This window comes from Rutilus rutilus (assembly GCF_951802725.1).
Source record: "Rutilus rutilus genome assembly, chromosome: 13".
In the NCBI taxonomy this organism is placed as follows: Eukaryota; Metazoa; Chordata; class Actinopteri; order Cypriniformes; family Leuciscidae; genus Rutilus; species Rutilus rutilus.
Window position 1 is genome coordinate 6,109,618 of NC_140218.1, and position 24,746 is coordinate 6,134,363.

A 24,746-nucleotide genomic window follows, 5' to 3' on the forward strand; every position below is an offset into this window, starting at 1 on the left:
TTTGATGTCAAAATTATATTAACATTATAAGTGCACCTAATTATAAAAAAAAGTAAAAAAAATAAAAATAAGTTGTTAACAAAGCATCATCTAGCCTAACTCTTTATATAGACCTTATGTAGCTCCGCCCCTTTTCAGCGCTGCGCTCGTTGTCTTTTGACTTCCGGTCTGTATTTTCACAGCGTTTTGCGTGCTTATTAATGAACGGCTCGTTTTAAAATCTTCCCGGTCGATTTACATTTGTTAAGTCATCTGCTTTAAACATTACAGTCCTCATGATAACTTTCGTTAACTTTACATTAAGTAAATCCACTTAAAAAGCGAATTACTCCTGGACAGAAATGCCATATAAATATACAGAGCGACCGCAAAACGGAAGTTAAAAGACAATATTCCAAAGATGGCGGCGCCCTTGTTTCTCTGGTGCATAAGGTCTATATGAGCGAATTAAACAATAATCATTTTATTAATTACAGTGACAACGAATGAAGATCTCATTATTTGAATACAGTCTATTAATGTATTAACTACAGTTTATTAACTGTTGATTAACTATAAACTAATAGTTTGCAAATGATTTTTAAATACTTTATTACTTTATAAATTGTTACCGATTTTACTTACAATTATAAAAAATAATGTGATAGACAAAATGTGTACAAGTGCAAAAACCCTGTAGCCTATATTCAATCATTGACAAAACATCAACTATAATCAGATATTTGTGAGACATATTAGTGTGATTTGTTTAAAAAATATATTTCATCACGGCTAGATTTGAATGGGCAATTTATTACGAATCTGTATAGTTCTAATCAACACAATGATTTTGCTTTTATTTTTCATTTTTACTTTGCTTTTCAAATGGAATTGACATATGATTTAATATTATATATGGTTAAATTGTACATAATATGCTACAAATCTCAGAAGCCATTTTCTCTCTCTCCTCTCCAGCTGTAAACATTGAATTACTTGTGAAATATTGAGGATCTTGGTTTATATTGTAATAACTGCATCATCTGAATAAAGACAAGTGTTCAATTCTATAACTGATATTGATTATAATCTAAACAGCTTGATAATTATTATGCAAATACACATTGGAGAACAATGAATATCTGCTCACATAAACATTACAACAGACAGACAGGATATAATTTAAACATGGAGGATCTTTATTGTTAAATCACATTAATTGCGAATGAAAATACTGAATTATTATTTAATGCAGATGATCCTTAAATCTAGTACATATTCTTCAGGAGAAGCGAAAGCATTAGAAGGCTTTACAATGACAGTGTTTTTACCACAATATCAGCAGTTTGTCACTTAACAATTAAAAAAACTATTATCTCAGTTTGTCACTTTCATCTTCACCCTGGTCTCATTGTTAATACGTAGGTATTTATCACTGATCTATATAATGACATTGTCATTCTATATAGATCAGTGGTATTAATACATAATTTTCAAAGATAGAAAACGTACTTTATTGTACGTTTGGATAGATGCTGAAACGTATAATATGGACGTATCTGCAACGTTTAAACGTAACATTACGTTTTTACAGCAAAAAAAAAAAAAAAAAAAAAAAGAAGATATCTGTATATTTCCCCTTTTATAGACCTTATGTAGCTCCGCCCCTTTTCAGCGCTGCGCTCATTGTCTTTTGACTTCCGGTCTGTATTTTCACAGCGTTTTGCGTGTTTATTAATAATCTTCCCGGTCGATTTACATTTGTTAAGTCATCTGCTTTAAACATTACAGTCCTCATGATAACTTTCGTTAACTTTACATTAAGTAAATCCACTTAAAAAGCTAATTACTCCTGGACAGAAATGCCATATAAATATACAGAGCGACCGCAAAACGGAAGTTAAAAGACAATTTTCCAAAGATGGCGGCGCCCTTGTTTCTCTGGTGCATAAGGTCTATAGATTATAAATGTTAGATCCCTTAACTCTATACTCCCACACCTAAACATACTCATTTTATTGACAATATTAAAAGGATAAAACGTAATGAACATGTGTAGGGAAATGGCAGTTTTATTAACAATATAGCATTAAAAGATAGTTTGAGCCACTAATCCTACCCCTACCCCTCACAATTTCTTAAAACTACGTAACGTTAGGCTACAATTATAAAGAAAAACAACACACGTTTAATCACAATAATTTATTTAGTGAGAAAATGTCAAAACCGGTACCAAAAGTCATTTAAATGACGATGTGTCGCAGTCCTCTCTGGCAGTATTTTAATAGTTTTGTATGAGGTAACGTTACAGAGCAGAATTTAAGTTATTAATCCATGAAAATGTTAATCCAGTTTTGGTTCGTTCGCTCTGTGAAGGCGCGCGCGCTTCTCCATTTCAAATGTAGCACACCAACTTAAACACGGCATGTCGCAATCTGTGACGAAGCATGCGAGAGCCAATGAGCGTTTGATATCACTGCCGTAAAACATGTCGTAATGCTTCGGGCGCAATTTTTGAATTTGAATTCACAACAAGTGCGGGATGCCGGGATTTGACGTTTACGGTCTCTGCTGTTGAGAAATTATGAAGATCACAGGATAAAGGCTGAATTTATGATCTGTTTCTTGCAAACAACGCATGGATTCTAATGATTTGGATTACACCAAGCTAATAAAATTGATGTCTTTTGTGAATTTATGTTGTGTTTTAGTGTATTATGGATCTAGGAGAAAACGCCTTTTGTGTCTCACGGTAAATAAACTAATATTACAAAATGGTTAAACGATTAAAGAAGGCATTTTTAAGGTTTTAAAGTGTATTCTTGTTTAACACCATGTAAGTTAGGCTAATCCTCCGAAACGAGTTTGCAGCAGAAGGCACGAACAGAGCGAAATGTTATTATTTATGAGTAACGTTAAACTATTAATTATGGACTGGAAATTTAATTAAGACAATTGAATGCAATAGAGTCAAAACAGTGATGCCACGATTTTAATAAGTTAAATATGAATACGTAGAAATTTGTACGTCGGTACATTTGTTTATACGTAAATAAATTACGTTTTTTTGCTGTCAGTACGTAAATATTATACGTTTTAGTGCTGAAAATACGTCAGTAATACGTTTCTGTGTGTATAAAACGTAACACTTTACGTAAAAATACACACGTATTCTCATGAGATCACGTTGCAGCAATCTTTCACATCCATCAAGTATAAATTGTCAGAAATTGTCAAAAATTAATTCTATTGTGGCCAATGTTAAGCAAAAAGAAATGGAAGGGACCTAGACAGAAATAAACAGAAGTATTTGTTTTTACATGTTTAAGGTCAATTCTGTCATGTTTATATGATCAAATATAGTAGATAATACAGTATAACTGCTTGTCAAGACCAAGAAACATCATTATTAGTGTCATTTCCCCCATAAAAGACTAATCCAGATTCACTGAATTCAGAGTTACTGAACTGAATCTGTTAAATAGCAGATTCTGCATGATATTGTGAGTCAATCTACTCTGTCAAGTTATAACAGTAATGAGAAACATGCTTTTGTTTATAATGTATGTAATTTGCACATTGATTGAAGGAGAACATGGGCAGGATGAGGATTGACATGTTTCTTTCTTAATAAAACAAGAAATAAATGGCAGATAATCAAAATAGCAGCCCTTCATTGATATATCATTGTTAAAATTACACAGATGAGAAAAAACAACTATATAAAAGTGACTTTAACAAAAAAATCTTTCTGGAACAGTTTCTGACATAGCAGACAAATATCATGAAAAAGTTTAAAAGATTAAAGGATGAAACATACCTGATGGAATAATATCATCTTCATCATCATCATCATCATCTTCATCGCTCTGTTCTTCCTCAGCTGTGGTTTCTCTCTTCAATAAAGACACACACACACATTGAATTTGGGTCACAAGAATGTTGTGTTATTAGTACTGTATTATGTGATGTTTGCATGTGTGAACTAGTATTTACTTGTATTTTATAAGGTGTTTTTATTACATTAAGGTGTTTTAATGAGTGTGTATTGCAGGGAATTAAGCTGCATTTTCTAAATTCTGATTGGCAGTTGAGAGTTTGAGAGTTACCATGACGACTGCATCCTCAGACAACACAGAGCAGTTTCTCTCACACTCATTTAAAGCTAAAGGTTAGTAAAAATCATCACATTCCAGAGGAAACAACTGTTACTCAAATGCTTTAACGTCTAACTATTGCATTTCAAGTAAATGTTCATTTAATTAATCATTTTAGTATAGTTATGTCAAAGAGAAGTCTGATAGTGTATCATTTAACTTACCTGAGATCAGTCTGCTGTGTGAAAGAGTCTGAAACATTTATTTGTATTTATGTATTAAATACTTTAGTTACGCTTTAGTCCAATTCTCACTGTTAAATATGCATTAGCATGCATATTACTAGGATATTGGCTGTTTATTAGGACTTATAAAGCAAATAATAATGCCTTTATTATGCAAGACCATATTCTACATCCCATAATCCTACCCAATATCTTATTAACTATTAATAAGCAGTAATTAGGAGTTTGTTGAGGCGAAAGTCGTAGTTAATAGTTAGTTAAAAGTGAGAGGTCTTGTAAACTGGTCTAACTTGTGCATTTCCCCTTCAAAAACCTGAAATTCAAATAAATCCTCGTCCATAAAGCCACAAGATCATTTTATGTTTGGAGTTGAAATAATACAACGCCACACATAACCGGAGCTGAACTGGAAAGAGAGTTCACACAGTCCCAAACACTTTTCCTTTACTATTGCTGTATGAGCCGTGGATCTCAGATACAGTGAGATATGTGTGATTTATGTCACTTGGAGAAGGAATATTTTCTCAGCTACTTTTGAAGGGCCGTCAGTGGAGAAATACATAATATTCTTTGAGTATTAGTATTATCAAAACTGCTCTCTTACTTCTCTTCATTGTTTTGTCAGTCATGACGTCCTCCGCTGATCACAGGACTCACAACACTGTTCCTATAGAGGAGGAGAGTCGAGAGAAGAAGGTAAAGAGATGCAAACTAAACTCCTTAAACACAGTTTGAAATGCAGTTTTCCTATGTGGATGTTGGTGCAGGTCATTTTGAAGGGCTCGTAACCTTTATTTCAGCCAGTTTGATTGGACAAGCGGTGCAAGATGAGTCTTGAAATTGTGTTTCGCAGAAAATAAAGATTATACATCTTAAATTTGTATATATGCCAGAAATAAATTGTCAACTTTCAAGAGTACACAGCTTAGAGACATGAACTAAAAGCCACCAAACTAAATTTTGAAGTCATTAAAATGGTTTAAAAATAATTATTCAAATGACTAATTGTAACAGGACTGTTCTAGATGGGGATTGAACCCGGTCTGTTGTGTTCAAAGTCACTGAGTTAACGGATTGAGCTACTGTAGCTCCCCAATAAATGAAACCAAGAGCAGGGGTGGTCAAAAGGCAAGGAGTCGTGGATCTTCAACAAAAGGACAATCTTTACTGATAAAAAGTACAACCAAACAAAGGAAGTCGGGCTTCCAAGAAACAGTACAAAGAAAAATAGACACAAGGGTCCAAAGACTTAAACTCGAACAGACTTAGCTTGCAACAGGTAACATAGGCTCAAGACTGAACAATAAGGCATGTCACAAACGCACTTAAATAGGGCAAGATACAGGTGTGATGCATCAGGCATAATGAGTGGTAGTGTTCAGCAGGAGTCTGGTGAGAGGCGCCAACTGCCGACCAGGAGGAAAATAGCAGTCCAGTTAAGGGTTCCTTGCACTAATATGGAATTAATATGAAATTAATATGTAATCTATACCTGTGTGTTTCTCTGTGTGTCTCATCAGCTGGATCAGACACTGATAGATGTTTATCAGATGATCCTGGACAGAATGAAGAAGATTCAAGAGATCCAGAACTCAGTAGAGCTGAGAAAAGTGAGTGGAAGTAAAAATGCTACATTAATATTGAATTATAATATTTTAATCTGCTTAATAAAGGTGCTCAATTAAATAAATTAAAACAACTTTTAAGTGACATGAGGCCAGTAGATGGTGAGAGAATTTCCTTTTCTTTTTTTTTCTTTTTTTACTATTCCTTTAAACATGTAAATACATAATAACCCTTAAAGGGATACTTCACTGATTAGCATTAAGCTTTGTATCAGTGTGTGTCTGGAAAAAAATTCGTCATTTTGCGTCATCTGAGGCTTTTTTTGTCCAGAGGTGAGAGTAGTAGCCAGTAGTAGGAGCTCGTTCCGCATGTTTTCAACCCGCCCATAGAGGGTGGATCTCACTCACAGAATGTACAAATATTGTCAGCCATCTTTTTTTTAAAGCTAAGCTAACAGTCTCTTGCTCTGTGGAGAAAGGATCCGTGTGAAACAGAATGCATGACCTGCAAAGCTGGCACGTACGTGTCAGTGTCAAATAATGTAATAATGTAAACATAATGAATGCCGACTGTAGAAAGCAAAAGCCGAATCCCGGTAGATGATATGGCAGAAGGAGATTTTGAAGATAAAAGATAAAATCTAATTTATAACCGTTGCGTACGCACAAAACAGGCCCTGAAAGAGCACTTCCAACGCATAATTTGTGATTTATAAAAACAAACTTGACGGGAAAACTTGTCACACCAGCACGCAAACTCTGACCCATGCGTACGAACATTTTGGACATGGAGCAGTTTGGCGACACCGATGGTGAGCTGGAGTTAAATGTCTTTTTGGTCACTTTTAGACAGAAAATCTAAAGAAAATAATACATGTACAGAAAAATAATACAAATAAAATTTCACTCACCAAGCCTGTCACTTGAAGCAAATATCCATCCATTCTTAAAATGTTCATACCAGCGAGCGCGTTGGGCCGTTTAGTGAAACTGACACACATCTATCTATAAATTACAGAAACGTCTGTCTGTCTGTCTGTCTGTCTGTCTGTCTGTCTGTCTGTGTGTGTGTGTGTCTGTTCCTCGCATATCTCTCGAACCGTTAGTCTGATTGATTTCAAACTCGACAGGTGTCTCGCTACGGGCACGAGTAAGTGCAGTGCCAAGTTTGACGTTGTTTGGATGAGAAATGCAAAAGATATCGTTAAATATATCATTTTTAAAAGGTTGTGGTTTAAAAATAAACATTCTGACACTAGAGAGTTGTATCGGTCAAAGAAGCCCCGAGAAGGTTGTGGTTTAAAAATAAACATTCTGACAATCTGTCAGCTACACTGTTTACTTCTGAATATTAGAGTTTGGTTCCAAAACGTGATAAATCCATTTTGATTAATTTGAGTAAAAATGTGTTTTTTTTACCAAGAAAGTGGCAAGATGAAAACCACTATTTTCTGTTTCAAACTTTCACATAGCATCTTTAGGTTATAATATCATAAAAAATTCAAATCCAGATTTGGATTTTCAAAGATTTATTATAAAAACGGATTATTTTCCCCCAAAAATGCAATAAATTCATGACACTTTTTTCTTCAAAATGCTATCATATTGAAACTGTTGAAATCAGCCGTCGCTAAGAAATATCTCCTGAACTTTTTTGACGGCGATCATCTCACAAAAACGTCTCGGTTACGTATGGTAACCCTCGTTCCCTGAGTCCAGGGAACGGAGACGCCTCGTCGGGGGAGTTCCCCTGACGAATTGGGATCACGCTAGGGAGACCAATTGCCTTCGAGTGAATTAAAACGAGCCAATGAACATTGGCATGCAAGGTTTGCATTCCGCGGCCCGCCTACCAGTGCGGGTATAAGGCGGAATCAAGCGCATACACAAACGCTTTTCGCTGAGGAGCCGAACGGTGTCCAGTCCTCCGCGAAGGTACAGCAGCATGGCGACGGGACGAGGCGTCTCCGTTCCCTGGACTCAGGGAACGAGGGTTACCATACGTAACCGAGACGTTCCCTTTCGTCAGCAGGGAACTCCGACGCCTCGTCGGGGGAGTTCCCCTGACGAATTGGGATCCCTACCAAAACGCCATGGTGCTGGCCCCTTCCAGCGCCCAGCTAAGCTACAGCCCTGCAGCAGTTTCCAGAAATTTTGCGGGAGCTAGCTAGGGAATCACACTGCTGTTACGCAAGACCCAATCAGTGGATATTGGATAACACTGGGAAAGCGTGTCCGACCCCAAGGATATAATAGGGGGGGGGAACGCTGCGGAAGCTGAGGCAGCCTAGAGGAAGGCCCTCAATACACATATGTACTAACCACGTAGGGTAGTGAAACATATGGCAGTCCTTGAAGGTAGTCCCAGTCCGGAGGAGTGAGGAGCATACTCAACAAGGACGACAGAATGAGTCTGTCAAGGGGAAGACACGGCTGAACTGCACGTGGCAATCATGGGTCGCCGCAGGGACCACTGGAAAAACACCCAGTCTACTAGCAACTCCTTACTGAAGGTAGCAGACCTGGTGCCGGGCGGTCCGCAACGCCTGGCACCGGAGGGGGTGATGGAGGAACTCACGAGGTTAGCCGTTTGTTGGGTAACCAACGGAGCAAAAAGACGCACGTATCCGCTCACGGAATGGCGTCGCAAGCCGACACACCTATTCCCTCTAATTACTGGCCGTAGCAAGTACTCGGGAGGAAACAGGTTCCACACGTAGGCTATAAAACCTAGCGAACGTGTTCGGTGTCGCCCAGCCCGCAGCTCTACAAATGTCTGTTAGCGAGGCGCCTTGTGCCAGAGCCCAAGAAGCGGCAACACTCCTAGTGGAGTGAGCCTGCAACCTGGGTGGGCAGGGCTCACCCTGGGACTCATAAGCCCTGGTGATAGCATCCACTAGCCAGTGGGCTAACCTCTGCTTGGAGACAGCCTTCCCCTTCTGCTGGTCTCCATAACAAACAAAGAGCTGATCTGAGGTCCTAAAGCTTTGCGTTCTGTCTATATAACCCGGAGGGCCCGGACGGGACAGAGAAAAGCTAGGGCTGGGCCTGCCTCCTCCTGGGGCAGCGCTTGCAGGTTCACTACCTGGTCCGCGAAGGGAGTGGTAGGAACCTTGGGCACATATCCGAGCCGGGGTCTCCACACAACGTGAGAAAGGCCGGGCCCGAACTCTAGGCACGATTCGTCGACCGAAAAAGCCTGCAGATCCCCCACCCTCTTGAAAGAAGCCAATGCTAACAGGAGTGCTGTCTTAATGGACAGGATATTAAGCTCGACTGTCAGCAAAGGCTCAAAAGGAGGACTTTGGAGCGCTTTGAGCACTAAAGTTAAGTCCCAAGAGGGTACAGGGTGCAAGTAGCGAGGTGGATTTAGCCTCCTAGCACCCTTGAGGAATCTGATGACCAGGTCGTGCTTCCCCACGGACTTACCTTCAACTACATCGTGATGCGCGGCTATTGCGGCAACATACACTTTGAGGGTGGAGGGAGACAGCCTTCGCTCCAACCCCTGTAGGAAGGAGAGCACTACACCGATCGGGCAAGTTCGTGGGTTCTCCCCGTGGGAAGAACACCAGCCGACGAACAGGTTCCACTTCAGAGCATAGAGGCGCCTCGTAGAGGCCTGCCTGTGGTAGGCCATCTAGAACCTCCCGTCCAGGGACCAGACATGGAGTTTCCAGAGGTCTGGACGCGGGTGCCATAGGGTGCCCCGTCTCTGAGAAAGAAGGTCGTTCCTCAGAGGAATCGGCCAAGGAGGGGCTGTCGCGAGGAGCATGAGTTCTGGGAACCAAGTCCGGGTTGGCCAATACGGGGCCACCAAAAGGACTTGCTCCTCGTCCTCCCTGACCTTGCACAGAGTTTGTGCAAGAAGGCTCACTGGGGGAAACGCATATTTGCGTAGGTCCCGGGGCCAGCTGTGTGCCAGGGCATCCGTGCCGAGAGTCCCTTCGGTCAGGGATTAATACCACTGGCAATGGGTCGTGTCCGGAGAGGCAAACAGGTCTACCTGTGCGGCTCCGAAGATTCGCCAGATCAGCTGGACCACCTGGGGATGAAGTCGCCATTCTCCCGGAAGGGGGGACCGACGTGAAAGTTCGTCGGCCACACGATTGAGCTCCCCGGGGACATGAACGGCACGAAGCGACCTCAGATGCTTCTGACTCCATAGGAAGAGGTGGGAGGCGAGTCGCGACATACGACGGGAGCGTAGACCACCTTGTCTGTTGATGTACGCAACGGTCGCAGTGCTGTCCGTACGGACCAGTACGTGTTTGTGTCTGAGAAACCCCTTGAGGCGACACAAAGCTAGGTGTACTGCTTGCAACTCTAGGCAGTTGATGTGCCAATGCAGCTGGGGCCCCGTCCACAGACCCGAGACTGCATGCCCTCTGTACGTGGCCCCCCAGCCCTTGGCAGAAGCATCTGTGAAAACCACAGCATGCCTGGAAACCTGGACTAGGGGCACTCCGGCCCGTAGAAACCCAGGATCCAACCAAGGGGAGAAGGTTTGGCGACAGCTCGGGGTGACTTTGACCCGGAACTTGCCGCTCTGCCACGCCCACCTCGAGACTCGATCGCGAAGCCAGTGCTGGAGCGGTCTCATATGCAACAGACCGAGCGGCGTTACTGCGGCTGCGGCTGCCATATGCCCCAGGAGCCTCTGAAATTGTTTCAGTGGAACCGCTCACTTGCCTCGAAAAGACTTGAGGCAGTTGAGCACTGACTGGACGCGTTCCTCCGTGAGGCGCGCAGTCTGGGCGACCGAGTCCAGCTCCATACCGAGATAAGAGATCCTCTGCACAGGGGAGAGTTTGCTCTTGTCCCAGTTGACCTGAAGCCCCAACTGACTGAGGTGCCGGAGCACCATGTCCCTGTGATCGCACAACACATCTCGCGAGTGTGCCAGAATGAGCCAGTCGTCGAGGTAGTTGAGAATGCGAACGCCTTGTTCTCTCATGGGAACAATGGCCGCCTCCGCGACTTTCGTGAAGACACGGGGCGACAGGGCCAGCCCGAAGGGTAGGACCTTGTACTGATATGCTCGACCCTTGAAAGCAAACCGAAGGAACGGTCTGTGTCGAGGAAGAATCGAGACATGAAAGTACGCGTCCTTCAGGTCGATCGCTGCAAACCAATCCTGGGGACGGATGCACTCGAAAATGCGTTTCTGCGTGAGCATCTTGAACGGGAGCTTGTGCAGGGCCCGATTCAATACTCGCAGATCCAGGATTGGCCGTAACCCACCACCTTTCTTGGGTACAATGAAGTAAGGGCTGTAAAACCCTGACCTCATATCGGCTGGAGGGACCGGCTCGATCGCGTCCTTCGCCAGTAGGACGTCGATCTCTTTCCGCAAGACCGGGGCATCCACTGGACGCACATGGGTGAAGTGGACGCCCCTGAACTTGGGAGGCCGGCGTGCAAATTGAATTGCATAGCCGAGCCGGTTGGTGCGGATGAGCCAGCGCGACGGACTCGGGAGCTCTAACCAGGCTCTGAGAAACCGCCGCAACGAGCCCACCCGCACGACCGGCGTACCCGCGGAGGGGCAGCGAGGTGGAGGGCAGGGACACGGCTCTGGTGGCATTGTGGCGGCCGAGAGCGGGGTCTGGGTGTGTATTTGAACAACACCTACCTGCCTCCACCGGGGGACAGACGGCAGAGAAGACCCGAGAGTGTTCTGCTGCGGTCTGTCGCCTGGCGAGGGAAGGGGAGGAGACAAGGAGCAAGGCCCGAGGGCGGCTGCTAGTCTCGCCTTCCCGCCCAGCGACAGACAGGAGTGGCGTGACCGAGGTGGCGCCACTGCTATCTGAGAGCTGGGGAGAGAGGACTGAGAGTGGCAAGACCCGAGGGTGGCGCACACTGACGTCCTACTCTTGAGCGGGAGAGACTGCATGTTCGGCAGTCCCAACCGTGAATGACCCAGAGGAGGAAGAAACTGCTCTTTTTTAGGTTTTGGGTACCACCGACCAGCTGGTCGGCGGCGGAACAGAAACTAGAAAAATTTAACAAAGGATTCTCCACCCGGCCCTCCTCCGGGGGAAGGAGTGGTGATGACACACACTCCCAAAGAGCAGTTTTCGTCACACTCTCTGGGTCGCTCCTCTCAGGGTCATTTCCCCTCCTTTTGCTGGGGGGGAAACGAACTCCGAGCGGGCTGGTTTTAAGGCGCTTCTGGACCACAGTGTGGACATCGTCTGACCGAAGGCCAGCGCTGTGACTAATCACGGTCAGTCATAAAGCGCAGCTCTACTCCGAGTCAGAACTACCCACGTGCACTGAATGTGCAGGGGTAGTGAGAGAGGAAAAACTTCTGCAGATTTAGGCATGTTTGGCTTGCCATATTGGCACCAAAATACTTCCATACTGCCAAAATTTTTCACACACATCTAGGCACTTTAGACCCAGGAAGTGTGGCTGTCAAGTCTGAACCTTCAGCATGAGAACACACCATTACAGTAGGAACTCAGCATCATTTTCAGAGTATAACAGCCCTCTCTCCGATGTAGCAATCGACATCTGTCCTCCCCTGGGGCCCCGAATGAAATGCTTGGTCCCTCATGATAAGGACCAAAATCCCACTCAAAGCCTCGACGGCACACGGCACGCTGAGCGGCTCAAGCCTTTACGAGAAAGGGGAGGCGAACAACGTGCCGACGTGGTCATGCACTCATGAGAGAACATGAACCACCCATGAACGCCGTCTCAACACACTGATTAGGCATGTGAAACAGCGATCATGGCCGTCAACCAGGCATGCAAGACAGTGAACGTGGCCATCGCTGGCACACGGCACGCTGAGCGTTCAAGCCCTCAGGCAAGACGAACAACGTGCCGACGTGGTAATGCTCTCATGTAGAGAGCACAAACCACCCACGAACACAGTCTCAGCATGTTTGTGATGCGCTAGAGGAGTGGGAAGCTCGTGAGGGTCTTTCACCTGGCGAGACATTCCGCACTGTAACCCTCAGATCACCAATGTTATTTGCCAAAGTAGCCCTCTCCTGGTGCACCAGAAGAGAAACTAGATCGGGAAACAAGCAAAGGGACTCACCTCATAGAGGCACGCGAGTCTTGATCTTGACCACGCATCTTGAGTGCCGAATGACGCGCGCTGGGTTGCCGTGACAACCCACGCTGCCAACCGGCGCTCGACGGCACACGGCACGCTGAGCGGCTCGAGCCTTTAAAAAGGGGAGACGAACAACGTGCCGACGTGGTCATGCACTCATGAGAGAACATGAACCACCCACGAACGCAGTCTCACACACTGATTAGGCATGTGAAACAATGAACGTGGCCGTCAAATAAGGACAGGAACGATCGCATCCAGAAACACACGAGTGAAACGTCATCCTGAAAAGGACGCGATCTTCACTCGTGTTGCTCTTTCAGGAAGAAATTACTCTCTTTATTGTGCTGAAGCACACAGGGACCCAACGCGGCGACACAGCGGGGAAACTGCAAGCCCGCTGTGCGCACTCAACCGTTTACCATCTGTAAAAACAGCTTTTGAATTAACAGCGTGTAGACGCAGCTGGCAGACAGGAAATCGCGCGGTCGCTGAAACGCCGTCTCACCAACACAGAGAGGTCCCTTCCCGAAACAGCAGACTCGTAAGAGCGTAAGATAAATACAATCTTAAAACTCATTGGCCGTTTCTCAATATGCGTTCTTGTCTGTACTTGTGTTCTTGTGGACTTGTGAAACGTCATCAGTCGCTGCCCAAGTACCGTCCCAATACACAAGTTTGCATTTTGGCAAGAACGGTTAAAAATCCCGGAAGTGTTCTTGACACGCCCATTTTACCGAGGATGCAACGGTTGGTAACTTGTGTGAACTTGACGGCAGAAATATCCCAGCATTCATTTCGGCATTCGAGGAACGAGAGGTCAATACAGCAAGTCGTTTTTCTACAATTTCGTACGCCATTTCATCACTAAATTCACTTCTGAGAACATTTGATGTGAGAAATCAACTGTGTAGATTTCAAATATTGGCATTTTTCGAAAATGCGCTCAAACGTTTTCGGAAGTGAGAATCTCCAGCGTAGGTAGCTTTATTGTTATGAATATACATTACATAGTGTTGTAAAGTAATCCCTTGAGCTGAGGGTAGGCTTGGGCGATAAAGCCTGGCTGTTACCGTCAATAATTCTCGTTATGTTTGGGTACTGCAGACGGCGTCTGTGCGGGGGTATTATTGCGCAATACCAGCAAGAATGCATCGTCTCAAACTGTCAGTGGCGTTCTGTGTGCTCGTCACCTTGTGAGTTCATTCTTCCAAGAACAACTAGCAAGAGGATTCTCCCCAAGAACACAAGTCCGTTCTTGGCATTCTTGGTTTTGAGAAACACCCATTCACTCAGAGAGGACACAACCGGTCGGCTCCGAAGCAGAAAGCGTTTGTGTATGCGCTTGATTCCGCCTTATACCCGCACTGGTAGGCGGGCCGCGGAATGCAAACCTTGCATGCCAATGTTCATTGGCTCGTTTTAATTCACTCGAAGGCAATTGGTCTCCCTAGCGTGATCCCAATTCGTCAGGGGAACTCCCCCGACGAGGCGTCGGAGTTCCCTGCTGACGAAAGGGAACTGATTTTGCACGGGCACTTTGCACTGCTCCCTGAATCGCAACGTGCTTATTCATTTGTGGATGTTAACTGAATCTATATGTCAGCTATGCTGTTTACTTCTGAATATTATATTTCATTCTGGTGCGCTTAACATTAATCGCTACTGTGTAATAGTAGCCTATGCTATTCACCAACTAAACATATCCTATTCAATGCGTTCACAGTCTCTTTCACGGGCATCATTTGTAGTTGCCTATTCACAAACTGTTTGCTCAAATATAGCGTTTTCTCGGAGTTCACTGTGTGCTTTCTACCATGCACAAATAAAAATGTCACTGAACTTTTGCTGTGTAATTGTAACAATGAGCACTCAATCACACCAAACCAACAATTACTAAAAACACACACAAGAACTGATTTTGCACTAGTTTATCTAATGGCAGATGAAAACCGTAAACCTTCATTATGAGTCCTAATCATTAATACAGTGCATGTTCACAATAACATTTTAAATAAATAAAAGAATGAAACACTTACATTACATGAAATCATTAGAAGTTACGACATTTTTTATATTCAATAAATATAAATATTTGTAGTGGGTGCGATGCTTTTGAACACTTTTCCTGTGACGTTTTAATGTTTTTTTTTTATATTATATATTTATATATTATATTTAATCTGCTCATTTATTTTATAGAGAAACACAGATAAAGAGAGATCCTCCAGTGTTGAGATCTTCACTGATCTGATCCGCTCCATTGAGAGATATCAGTCTGATCTGCTGAAGATGATGGAGGAACAGCAGAAAGCAGCAGAGAAACAGGCTGAAGATCTCATTAAAGAGCTGCATCAGGAAATCACTGAGCTGAAGAGGAGAAACACTGAGCTGGAGCAGCTCTCACACACTGACGATCATCTAGATCTCATAGAGGTCTGTTAACATCTGTCATTATGTACAATATTACAGGACCGGTCTTTCGAAATTGAACAGAACGAAACAGTAATAATGTCAAATTTGAAAAAATAACAATAATAAAATAATTGTCTCTCCTGCTGTAGATGTGCTCATCCCTGGACAGTCGTCCACACACCAGGAACTGGACTGAGATCAGGACTGACTCTGATGTGAATGTGAACTCTCTGTATAGAGCCCTGACTCATCTGAAGAAAACTCAAGAGACACTGAATGAAAAACTCAGTCAAACTGGTATGTGAATTTTTGATACAGTCGAGATAAAGTTCAGAGTGAGGAAGAAGGCTGGGCCGGCTTACTGAGGCTTGTGCTTTTTATTATTTTCACAAATGAAACAAAAACAAAACTTGTGCTCTCTGCGCTCTCAACAAACTTCTGAACAAAGTGACAGCAGTTTCTCAAGCATTATCACAAGTTCAAACAGCACAACTCCTCAGTCCAGGTTCTCTCATTACTTCCCGTTTCCCTTTGGCTCTTATCCGGTCTCTCCGCGCTTGAACTACTTACTCACTGCTCATCTCCCGACTTTCTCTCCCGCTGCAGACCTCACTGAACCACGCGCCCCTCGCCACATACCCCCACTGCCCGACTCAGGCCCCACATTCCTGGATAGGAATCTGTACCCCCGGCCTGTGGACCACCCTGAATTTAAAGGGCTGTAATGCCAGACACCAACGCGTGATCCATGCGTTGGTATCCTTCATGCGGTGGAGCCATTGCAAGGGCACATGGTCCAAACAGAGGGAGAATTTCATCCCAGGAGATAATAGCGGAGGGCCATCTAATTGCTAAACACTCTTTTTCGATGGAGCTGTACTTCGTCTCTCTCTCTTTGAGCGCTTGTTACTGATGTACAGCACCGGCCTCTCCCTCTATCTTCTGCGACAGGGCCGCTCTAAGCCCTCTGTCTGACGAGTCAGTCTGCAACATAAAAGGGAGAGAAAAATCAGAAAAATGTAATACGGCCTGCCACACAGAGCAGCCTTTACTTGGTTGAAAGCCTGCTGACACTGCTCCGTCCACTGGAGCGGATCTGGTACTTCCTTTTATTCAAGTCAGTCAGCGGCTGGTGAGGTCTGAATAATTAGGCACAAACCTTCTGTAATATCCCGCCAGCCCCAGGAACTGCCTTACCTTCTGTTTGGTCTTGGGTCTCGGGCAGGTTGCAACTGCTGCAGTCTTACTAATTTGGGGACACACCTGTCCATGACCCAAGTGGAAGCCCAGATACCTGACCTCCACACAGCTAACCACACACTTCTTCTGGTGGACCATCAGGCCGGCCACCCTTAGCGCTCTCAGAACAGCACACAGATGCTCCATATGACCTGTAGGATTCTGTAGGACCTGTAGGAATCTGTAGGATTCTTCTATTACTCCCATGTCTAGAATCGCCTCTAATTCAGTCTGAACCACCTTTTTTTGTGTTCAGGTAGACGATATGGCCGGCTGCATACCACCATGCCCGGCTCGATCTCAATATGGTGCTGAATCAGGTTCATTTGACCAGGCAGGGGCGAGAACACGTCTGCAAATTCTACTTGCAACCTGGCTACATCAGTGAGCTGCGAGGGCGAGAGGTGATCCCCTCCTGGGATAGAGCAAGAGATTGGATATTGGTGCTCACTTCTGGCTTGAGATCTTCCTTCCCGCCATCGCTGGCATCACTGACTCTGCCTCACTCCATTTTTTAAGAAGGCTGAGGTGATATATTTGACGTGCCCTGCTCCTGTCTGTTCAACTAACCTCATAATTGAGATTGGGGTTAGGGTTAGGGTGTTCCTCACCGTGTGACCTCAAAGGGTCCTTGACACTTGATGAGTAATTTGGAACTAGATGTAGGGAGCAATACAAGTACTTTATCTCCCGGTGAAAATTCACGCAGTCTGGTTCCCAGCTGACACTGTTTGTCCTGGGCCTGTAACAAATTTTCCATAGAGAGCTGCCCCAAAGTGTGGTGTTTTAATCTCAGGTCCAGCAATTACTGAATTTCATTTCTGCTATCAGAAGGTCCTGCTTTCCAAGTTTCTCTCAGGACGTCCAGCAGGCTTGCAGGACCTTGCGCACAGTGAACAAAAGTGAACAACATTTTTTGGCGTCTTCATGAACAAACATTTGAATCATGGTTTTCAATGTGCAGTTAAATCGTTCCTCCAGACCGTCTGTTTGTGGGCTGAAAAACGCTGGTGCGAATTGATGTTATGCCCAACTAAACACGTATAGTTTGTGTAATGTCCGTGACATGAATGCCGTGCCCTAATCAGTGAGAATCTCTTTTGGGATTTCCACTCGGGAGATTAAACAAAACGGTGCGTCCACTGCGCTTTTTGCAGAAATGCTGCGGAGTGCAACTGTCTCTGTGTGTCGTGTTATTGTGTTGTCCATACCAATTCTCTTGAAGGGGACCTGCATTAGAGGAAGAGGGCGCAAAGGTGCTTTTAGAGAGGCATCACTTGCACACTTTCTCGTGAAATATCGGGTCGTGAGATGATTTAGTGTCGTTGACTTCCCTAAATATCCTGCCATAGGATTACAGTAAGCCATCTGGAAAAGCATTTCTCAACGGTATTCGGATACTAAATATAGGGTTGTGTCTTGCTTTGTCTGAGCCTCTTGGGTCACTCGATACAACCTATCTTTTAAAAAAGCGAAATATGGCTAGGAGAGCGGCCGAGCTGGTTGGAGAAGCTGACCATGGATAGAACAGACCTGTTCAAAAGCATTTTTAATCTCTCATCCCGAGACTGCTTCAGGGGAAAATCATCACACTCTATGAGGATTAGCCTCTCAATAGTGCTCTGTTCCCCTGACTCAGGTCTCGTCTGTCCCGCAGCTTCTCCCAACTGAGCGACCGCCCTCCTTTCCCACTCTCTGTTCTCATCTGCACACTAAATACCCCAATAAATGACTAAAAGCTGGCCAATTCGTTCCAAAAATCAGTGAATGTCGCAGTGAAAGGCGCGGGTTAACTTTACCCTCTACAGTATTCTTTTGTCCCTGAAAATTGAACAAAAGCAGACATTATTGGATATTTCACCACACCGGCGCACACACCGCACCTGAACCATCCAGCTCTTATCCAATGCCTCGGATTGAATCAGGCTTTAATGGATCGAGGTTAGGTTACATCCTGATTTCACCATAGACTAAGTACCCCTCTTACTACTCATGGGTATTTGTAACAACCCAGCTTGATCTGGGGCAGCCTGCGGTGCTTCCAGGACTTGAATCAGGGTCCCCACCTCTATTACTGGACACCTGTCAATGCAATGTCCCGTGTCCCCTTAACACCAACAGGATGGGCAAGGAATTGATGTGGAGAAAGAGGAGGAATGGAAGCTGACGCTCTGCCAGCACTGGCCACCCCCGTCCCCCTGGGTGGTATAGTCTGGCCAGCTGGAGATTCATGAGCCTGACCACCCAACCCTTTGGGATGGGGCTTGAGGAGGGACATTAGAGAGAGAGAGAGATGGCAAGGATTCACCAACCCCAGGGCACACCACCATCTGGTCCTCAGTCCAGTCTCTCTCATTTACTTCCCGTTTCCCAGTGGTTTATCCGGTCTCTCCATGCCAATTATGGCAACAAGACACAGGTGTTTGTCATTTTGCAATTGACCAGGTTACCACTACTCTCCCGACTCTCTCTCCCGCTGCAGACCTCGCTGAACAACGCCCCCTTCGCCACAACAGTGTATAGATTTTTTTTTTTTTGGCAGTAACTAAGAAAATATTATTTTCAAGGAATATTCTGGGTTAAATCTATGTCATGCTGGTGATCAGCAGAAACTATATTTAGTCTCAGTTTGTAAAGGATCTCAGTGTTTCAAAAATATAATAATTTAACAACTAACCGTGTCATATACAGTATAAACTTTAACTCATGACCATTTAAAGCAGTTTTGCTTGAAATACTAGAACAGAATGTGTATCTATCTGTGAACAAACTATAATGACACATTTTACTGAATTGTTAATAGTAGAGCTTTGATAAAAAAGCTTCAAATTTCTTCACTTAAATCCTCATTATGTTTTTCCCATAGACCTCCATTGTAAGTATATTTACAATATTTATATTTACAAATGAAGGGGCGAGCAACATTTGCATGCTACTGATGCTGCCAGTAGAGAGAAACTCACTGTTAACCTGAAACTATTGCTATAAATAATTCTTCATTATATTGTCATCTGTGTCCACAGGGTTGAAGTTTGTGCAGAAGTTTGCAGGTACAGTGTGACTGACTCCATTTTCTTCAATACACTCACAATACTGTGTTAATCAGTATTATATGCTGTACATCTGAAATGTCTGTTCTCTCTCAGTGGATGTGACTCTGGATCCTGAAACAGCAGATCCATATCTCATCCTGTCTGATGATGGAAAACAAGTCAGTTATGGAGACATTAAGCAGGACGTCCCAGAAAACCCAAAGATATTTGATGAGGATTGTGTTCTGGCAAAGCAGGGATTCAGTTCAGGGAGATTTTACTATGAGGTGCAGGTGAAGGGAAAGACTGAGTGGGCTTTAGGAGTGTTCAGAGAATCCATTAACAAGGAGGAGACTGACAGTTTCCCGAGTCCTGAGAATGGATACTGGATTCTGGGTCTGATTAATGAGGATCAAAATGTAGTTTGTGATAATCCACCAGTTCCCTTTCGTTGTCACTCCGAGTTACGTCGGATGACGACGAATGGGGTTTCGCTTAGAAATCCTATCATCTTCGAGTATTAAAACACGAGCCAATGGCAATGAAATGCCATGGGTCTGCGGAATTTGCATAGCGTAACTCCGCCCCACGCAGGGGGTATATAAGGAAGTGCGCGAGCAACATGCAGACTATGTTTTCGCTTCGGAGCCAAGTTCAGTACTTCACTCCACAAGCCTTTTGAGTGTCATCTCAAATCTCTTCGAGACGAGCGGCTCTTCAGTGTGTTGGTGTGACGGCGCTTCCAGCGAGATCGCATTTCCTGCTGCTGATTTGTGCAGTAATCTGCCGACAGTGAGTGTGTTTCTCCCTGGGTGCTTCAGCACTCTGCTGAGCTTTTCCACTCTCTAAAAAGAGCTGCACGCGGCACGTCTTTTTCAAGACGGTTCGCCCGTGTATTTTCTGGATGTGTGTGCGTCAGTCATCTGCCTAACGGTCGCGAGCGCTGTTTTGCGTGTTGGGCTTTATCACGCTTGGCAGCGCTCGTTGATGAGTCATGTTTTCATTGCGGGAACATGACCATCGCGATGTTTATAGATCGAGACTCAATGATCTCCATGTGAGTAGAGTCCCCTCTGCCACACCCCAATTTATCTCTTCCTCGTGAAGGGATACTTTGGCTGGTGGCCAGGGTGATCTGAGGGTTGGTGTGGCACAACAACCGACGATTCAATTCCTCGGGCCACACCCCCCTCCACATCGCAGACCATGCACTCACAGCATCACAAGGCGGGCTTGATTCCTCTGGAAATGAAGTTTCGACTGCGTTGCCTCCCACGGGAGTGCCATCGTTGCCGGGACCGATCCAGAGCTGTCAGCCATGCTTTCCCGGGCAGCTGAAAGCATCGGCTGGAGTGGCCCCGCCCTCCCCCCGAGCGCTGTAAGCTTCTCCCGGACGTGCATCAGGACGCCTGCGCTGCGCGAGACTCCACGTGACTTTCGCGGCCCGCGGGTGTCCTCCGCCTTCGCTGCTTTCGATCGCACGGCGATCATGGTCTGTATGCTCCCTGTCACTATAGTGGCACGGTCATGCAGTGCTGTGTGTCGCCTGCGCCTTCGATGCAGTGCTGTCCCGGGAGTTCTGTCGAACCGGCCGCAGTGGAACGCTAGTCCTTCCCTGGCCAACCCTGACAGAACGCGGAAACTCTAACCACGCCCCCATCCTGGGACGCTATGCCTCCCATGCCAGGCCTGGTTGTTCCGCCACGCACACTACTGACCTCGCTCAGGCGACATCGGTACCTGCGTGATCCTGGGTCAGGTGATGCCCACTAATGTGGTCCAGACATGGGTTTAGCCAGGTTGATGTGGGGCGGTCTGAGAATGAATTTTCTCAAATTCCCCATGTCCCGGGCTGGGCTCTTTGGCGGTGTGGCTTCGACCACCTGAAGCAGACTCGGGTCCGGCACCGATGGTCATCCATCCGTGCGGCCTCCTCAGTCTGCTTCCCGCCAAGCCCCCCTCCATGCGGCTGCTCCCCTCGGGCCTGCAAAAAATGGACCTGAGCAGGAGGAAGCCGCAGGAGGGCGGCGCTGCCCGTCTCCGCCCCTTAGACTGCCACGGCAGCCTAAGCAGCACCTTGAGGCGGGCAGCCTGGTCGGTGGGCTGGTTGAAGACTGCGCCCAACAGTCTTCGATCAATCCAGAAGCGGACTGAGGCTTCTGCACTGACGGTCATCCGTCGGTGTGGTCTGCTTAGTCTGCTTTCCGCCGACGCCGCCTCCTTGCGACTCCTCCCCTCGAGCCTTCACTGGCCTGAGCACAAGGAGGTCGCTGGAGGCTGGCACCGCCTGTCTCTGCCCCTTAGCCGGCTAACACCTGGCTGAGCAGCACAAACCTGAGACAGGCAGCTTGGAGTTAGGGCTCAGTTCTTCAGGAGCTGGTAGCAGGACCACTCCTTCCCCCGCTGGAGGGTCGGGGCAGAATCTCTACAAAAGAACTGATGCTCTTTCTCTGAGCCCCAAGAGGCTATGGATGACAGCACGCGCCGCCCACGGGCCACGCTCCTCTCGTCCCCCTCTGTCGCCAGACCCCTGCCAGAGCACGCCCCTGTGGGACGCTGGTCCTCCCCTGGCCTCCTCTGGCAGGACGCGGCTAATGACCGTGCCCCCGCACTGGGCCGCTATGCCACCCACGCCTGGGCCGGTCATTCCGCCTCGCTGCACCCCCGACGGAACGTCTGTGGTTCGTATGACCCCGCTGGTGCACTTTCTGGAAGCCTGGCTAGAGCTTCCCAGATTGTCCCGCTGGGTCGCGAGAACCATCAGGCTCGGCTACGCGATTCAGTTCGCGCGATCTCCTCCCCGCTACAGCGGAGTCCGCTTCACTATGGTCGGTGGCAATGCCCCTGTCATGAGAGCGGAGGTCGCCACCCTACTGGCGAAGGGTGCGATCGAGATTGTCCCTCCAGCCGAAATGAGGTCCGGCTTCTACAGCCCTTACTTCATTGTTCCGAAGAAATCGGGTGGGTTACGACCGATCCTGGACCTGCGCGTCCTGAACCGCTCCCTCCACAGGCTGCCGTTCAAGATGCTCACGGCCAAACGCATTTTCGAGTGTGTGCGGCCACAGGATTGGTTTGCAGCGATCGACCTGAAGGACGCCTACTTCCATGTCTCCATTTTACCTCGACACAGACCGTTTCTACGGTTTGCTTTCGAGGGGCGGGCATACCAGTACGCGGTTCTCCCTTTCGGGCTAGCCCTGTCTCCTCGCGTCTTTACGAAGGTCGTCGAGGCAGCCCTTGTTCCCCTCCGGGAACACGGGGTTCGCATCCTGAACTATCTCGACGACTGGCTGATCCTAGCTCACTCTCGAGTCCAGGTTTGCGAACACAGGGATCTTGTGCTCCGGCACCTAGCTCGTCTGGGCCTTCGGGTCAACTGGGAGAAGAGCAAACTCTGCCCAGTGCAGAGGATCTCTTTTCTCGGTATGGAAATCGACTCGGTCGCCATGTGCGCGCAGCTTACGAGCGAGCGCGCGCAGTCACTGCTGACTTGTCTTCGCCAGTTCGAGGGCAAGAGTGCAGTCCCACTGAAACTTTTTCAGAGGCTCCTGGGGCATATGGCATCCGCAGCCGCAGTAACGCCGCTCGGATTGCTTCATATGAGACCGCTTCAGCTTTGGCTTCGCGATCGAGTCCCGAGGTGGGCATGGCAACACGGCAAGCTCCGGGTCCCAGTGACTCCGTCCTGCCGTCAGACCTTCACCCCGTGGACGAACCTCAGCTTTCTACGGGCCGGAGTGCCCCTGGAACGAGTTTCCCGGCATGTTGTTGTTACAACAGATGCCTCCACCACGGGCTGGGGCGCCATGTGCAATGGTCATGCTGCCGCGGGCTCCTGGACAGGACCCCAGCGCCTTTGGCATGTCAATTGCCTCGAGTTGCTGGCTGTACGTCTCGCCCTGCACCGTTTCCATGCGTTGCTCAGGGGTCAGCACGTACTAGTCCGATCAGACAATACCGCAACAGTAGCGTACATCAACCATCAAGGTGGTCTACGCTCCCGCCGTATGTCGCAACTCGCCCGCCACCTCCTTATATGGAGTCAGAAGCATCTGAGGTCGCTTCGAGCCATTTATATCCCGGGACACCTGAACCAGGCGGCCGACGAGCTGTCTCGAGTTCAGCCTCTCGCTGGAGAATGGCGACTCCATCCCCGGTCGGTTCAGCTGATTTGGGATCAGTTCGGCGACGCACAGGTAGACCTGTTTGCCTCCCACGACTCGTCCCATTGCGACCTGTTTTATTCCCTGACCGAGGGCACGCTCGGCACGGATGCACTGGCGCACAGCTGGCCGAGGGGCCTACGCAAGTATGCGTTTCCCCCAGTGAGCCTTCTTGCGCGGACCCTGCGCAAGATCAGGGAGGACAAGGAGCAGGTTATATTGGTTGCCCCATACTGGCCCAGCCACACCTGGATCTCAGAACTCATACTCCTTGCGACAGCACCTCCCTGGCCAATTCCTCTGAGGAAGGACCTCCTTTCTCAGGGACGGGGCACCCTTTGGCACCCTCGTCCCGGTCTTTGGAACCTCCACGTGTGGCTTCTGGACGGGACGAGGCAGGTTTGAGTACCCTACCACCAGCGGTGGTGGCTACCATCACTTCCGCTAGAGCATCGTCCACGAGACATGCCTATGCGTTGAAGTGGAACCTCTTCGTCAACTGGTGTTTTTCCAAACAGCAAGAACCCACGAAATGCCCGATCAGTGTCGTGCTTTCCTTCCTGCAAGAAGGGTTGGAGCGAAGGCTGTCTCCCTCCACCCTGAAAGTGTATGTTGCCGCCATTGCCGCACATCACGATGCAGTTGAAGGTAAGTCTCTGGGGAAGCATGACCTGATCATCAGGTTCCTGAGGGGAGCGAGGAGACTAAATCCTCCTCGCCCTCCCCTCGTACCCTCTTGGGACCTCGCAGTGGTTCTGACTGCCCTGCAGAGGGCTCCATTTGAGCCTTTGCAATCAGTGGAGCTTAAGTTCCTGTCAATGAAGACAGCGCTCCTGGTTGCATTGGCCTCCATCAAGAGGGTAGGGGACCTGCAGGCATTTTCGGTTGACGAAGCGTGCCTGGAATTCGGGCCGGCTAACTCTCACGTGATCCTGA

General features: G+C 46.9%; 1 protein-coding gene across 1 annotated transcript in view; it reads left to right on the top strand.

Moving 5' to 3' along the window:
- LOC311302372 (uncharacterized protein) overlaps positions 1-24,746 on the top strand; it is a gene marked incomplete at its 3' end in the record, with an annotated part of 49,170 nt that overhangs the window by 15,698 nt on the left and 8,726 nt on the right. Inside the window, exons 8-16 of the mRNA XM_084428189.1 lie at positions 2,707-2,731; positions 4,070-4,150; positions 4,947-5,017; positions 5,842-5,931; positions 15,161-15,394; positions 15,523-15,670; positions 19,636-19,662; positions 19,759-20,070; positions 21,534-21,910. Coding sequence (XP_084284315.1) covers positions 2,707-2,731; positions 4,070-4,150; positions 4,947-5,017; positions 5,842-5,931; positions 15,161-15,394; positions 15,523-15,670; positions 19,636-19,662; positions 19,759-20,070; positions 21,534-21,910 — 1,365 coding nt within the window. The remainder of the gene's footprint in view (positions 1-2,706; positions 2,732-4,069; positions 4,151-4,946; positions 5,018-5,841; positions 5,932-15,160; positions 15,395-15,522; positions 15,671-19,635; positions 19,663-19,758; positions 20,071-21,533; positions 21,911-24,746) is intronic.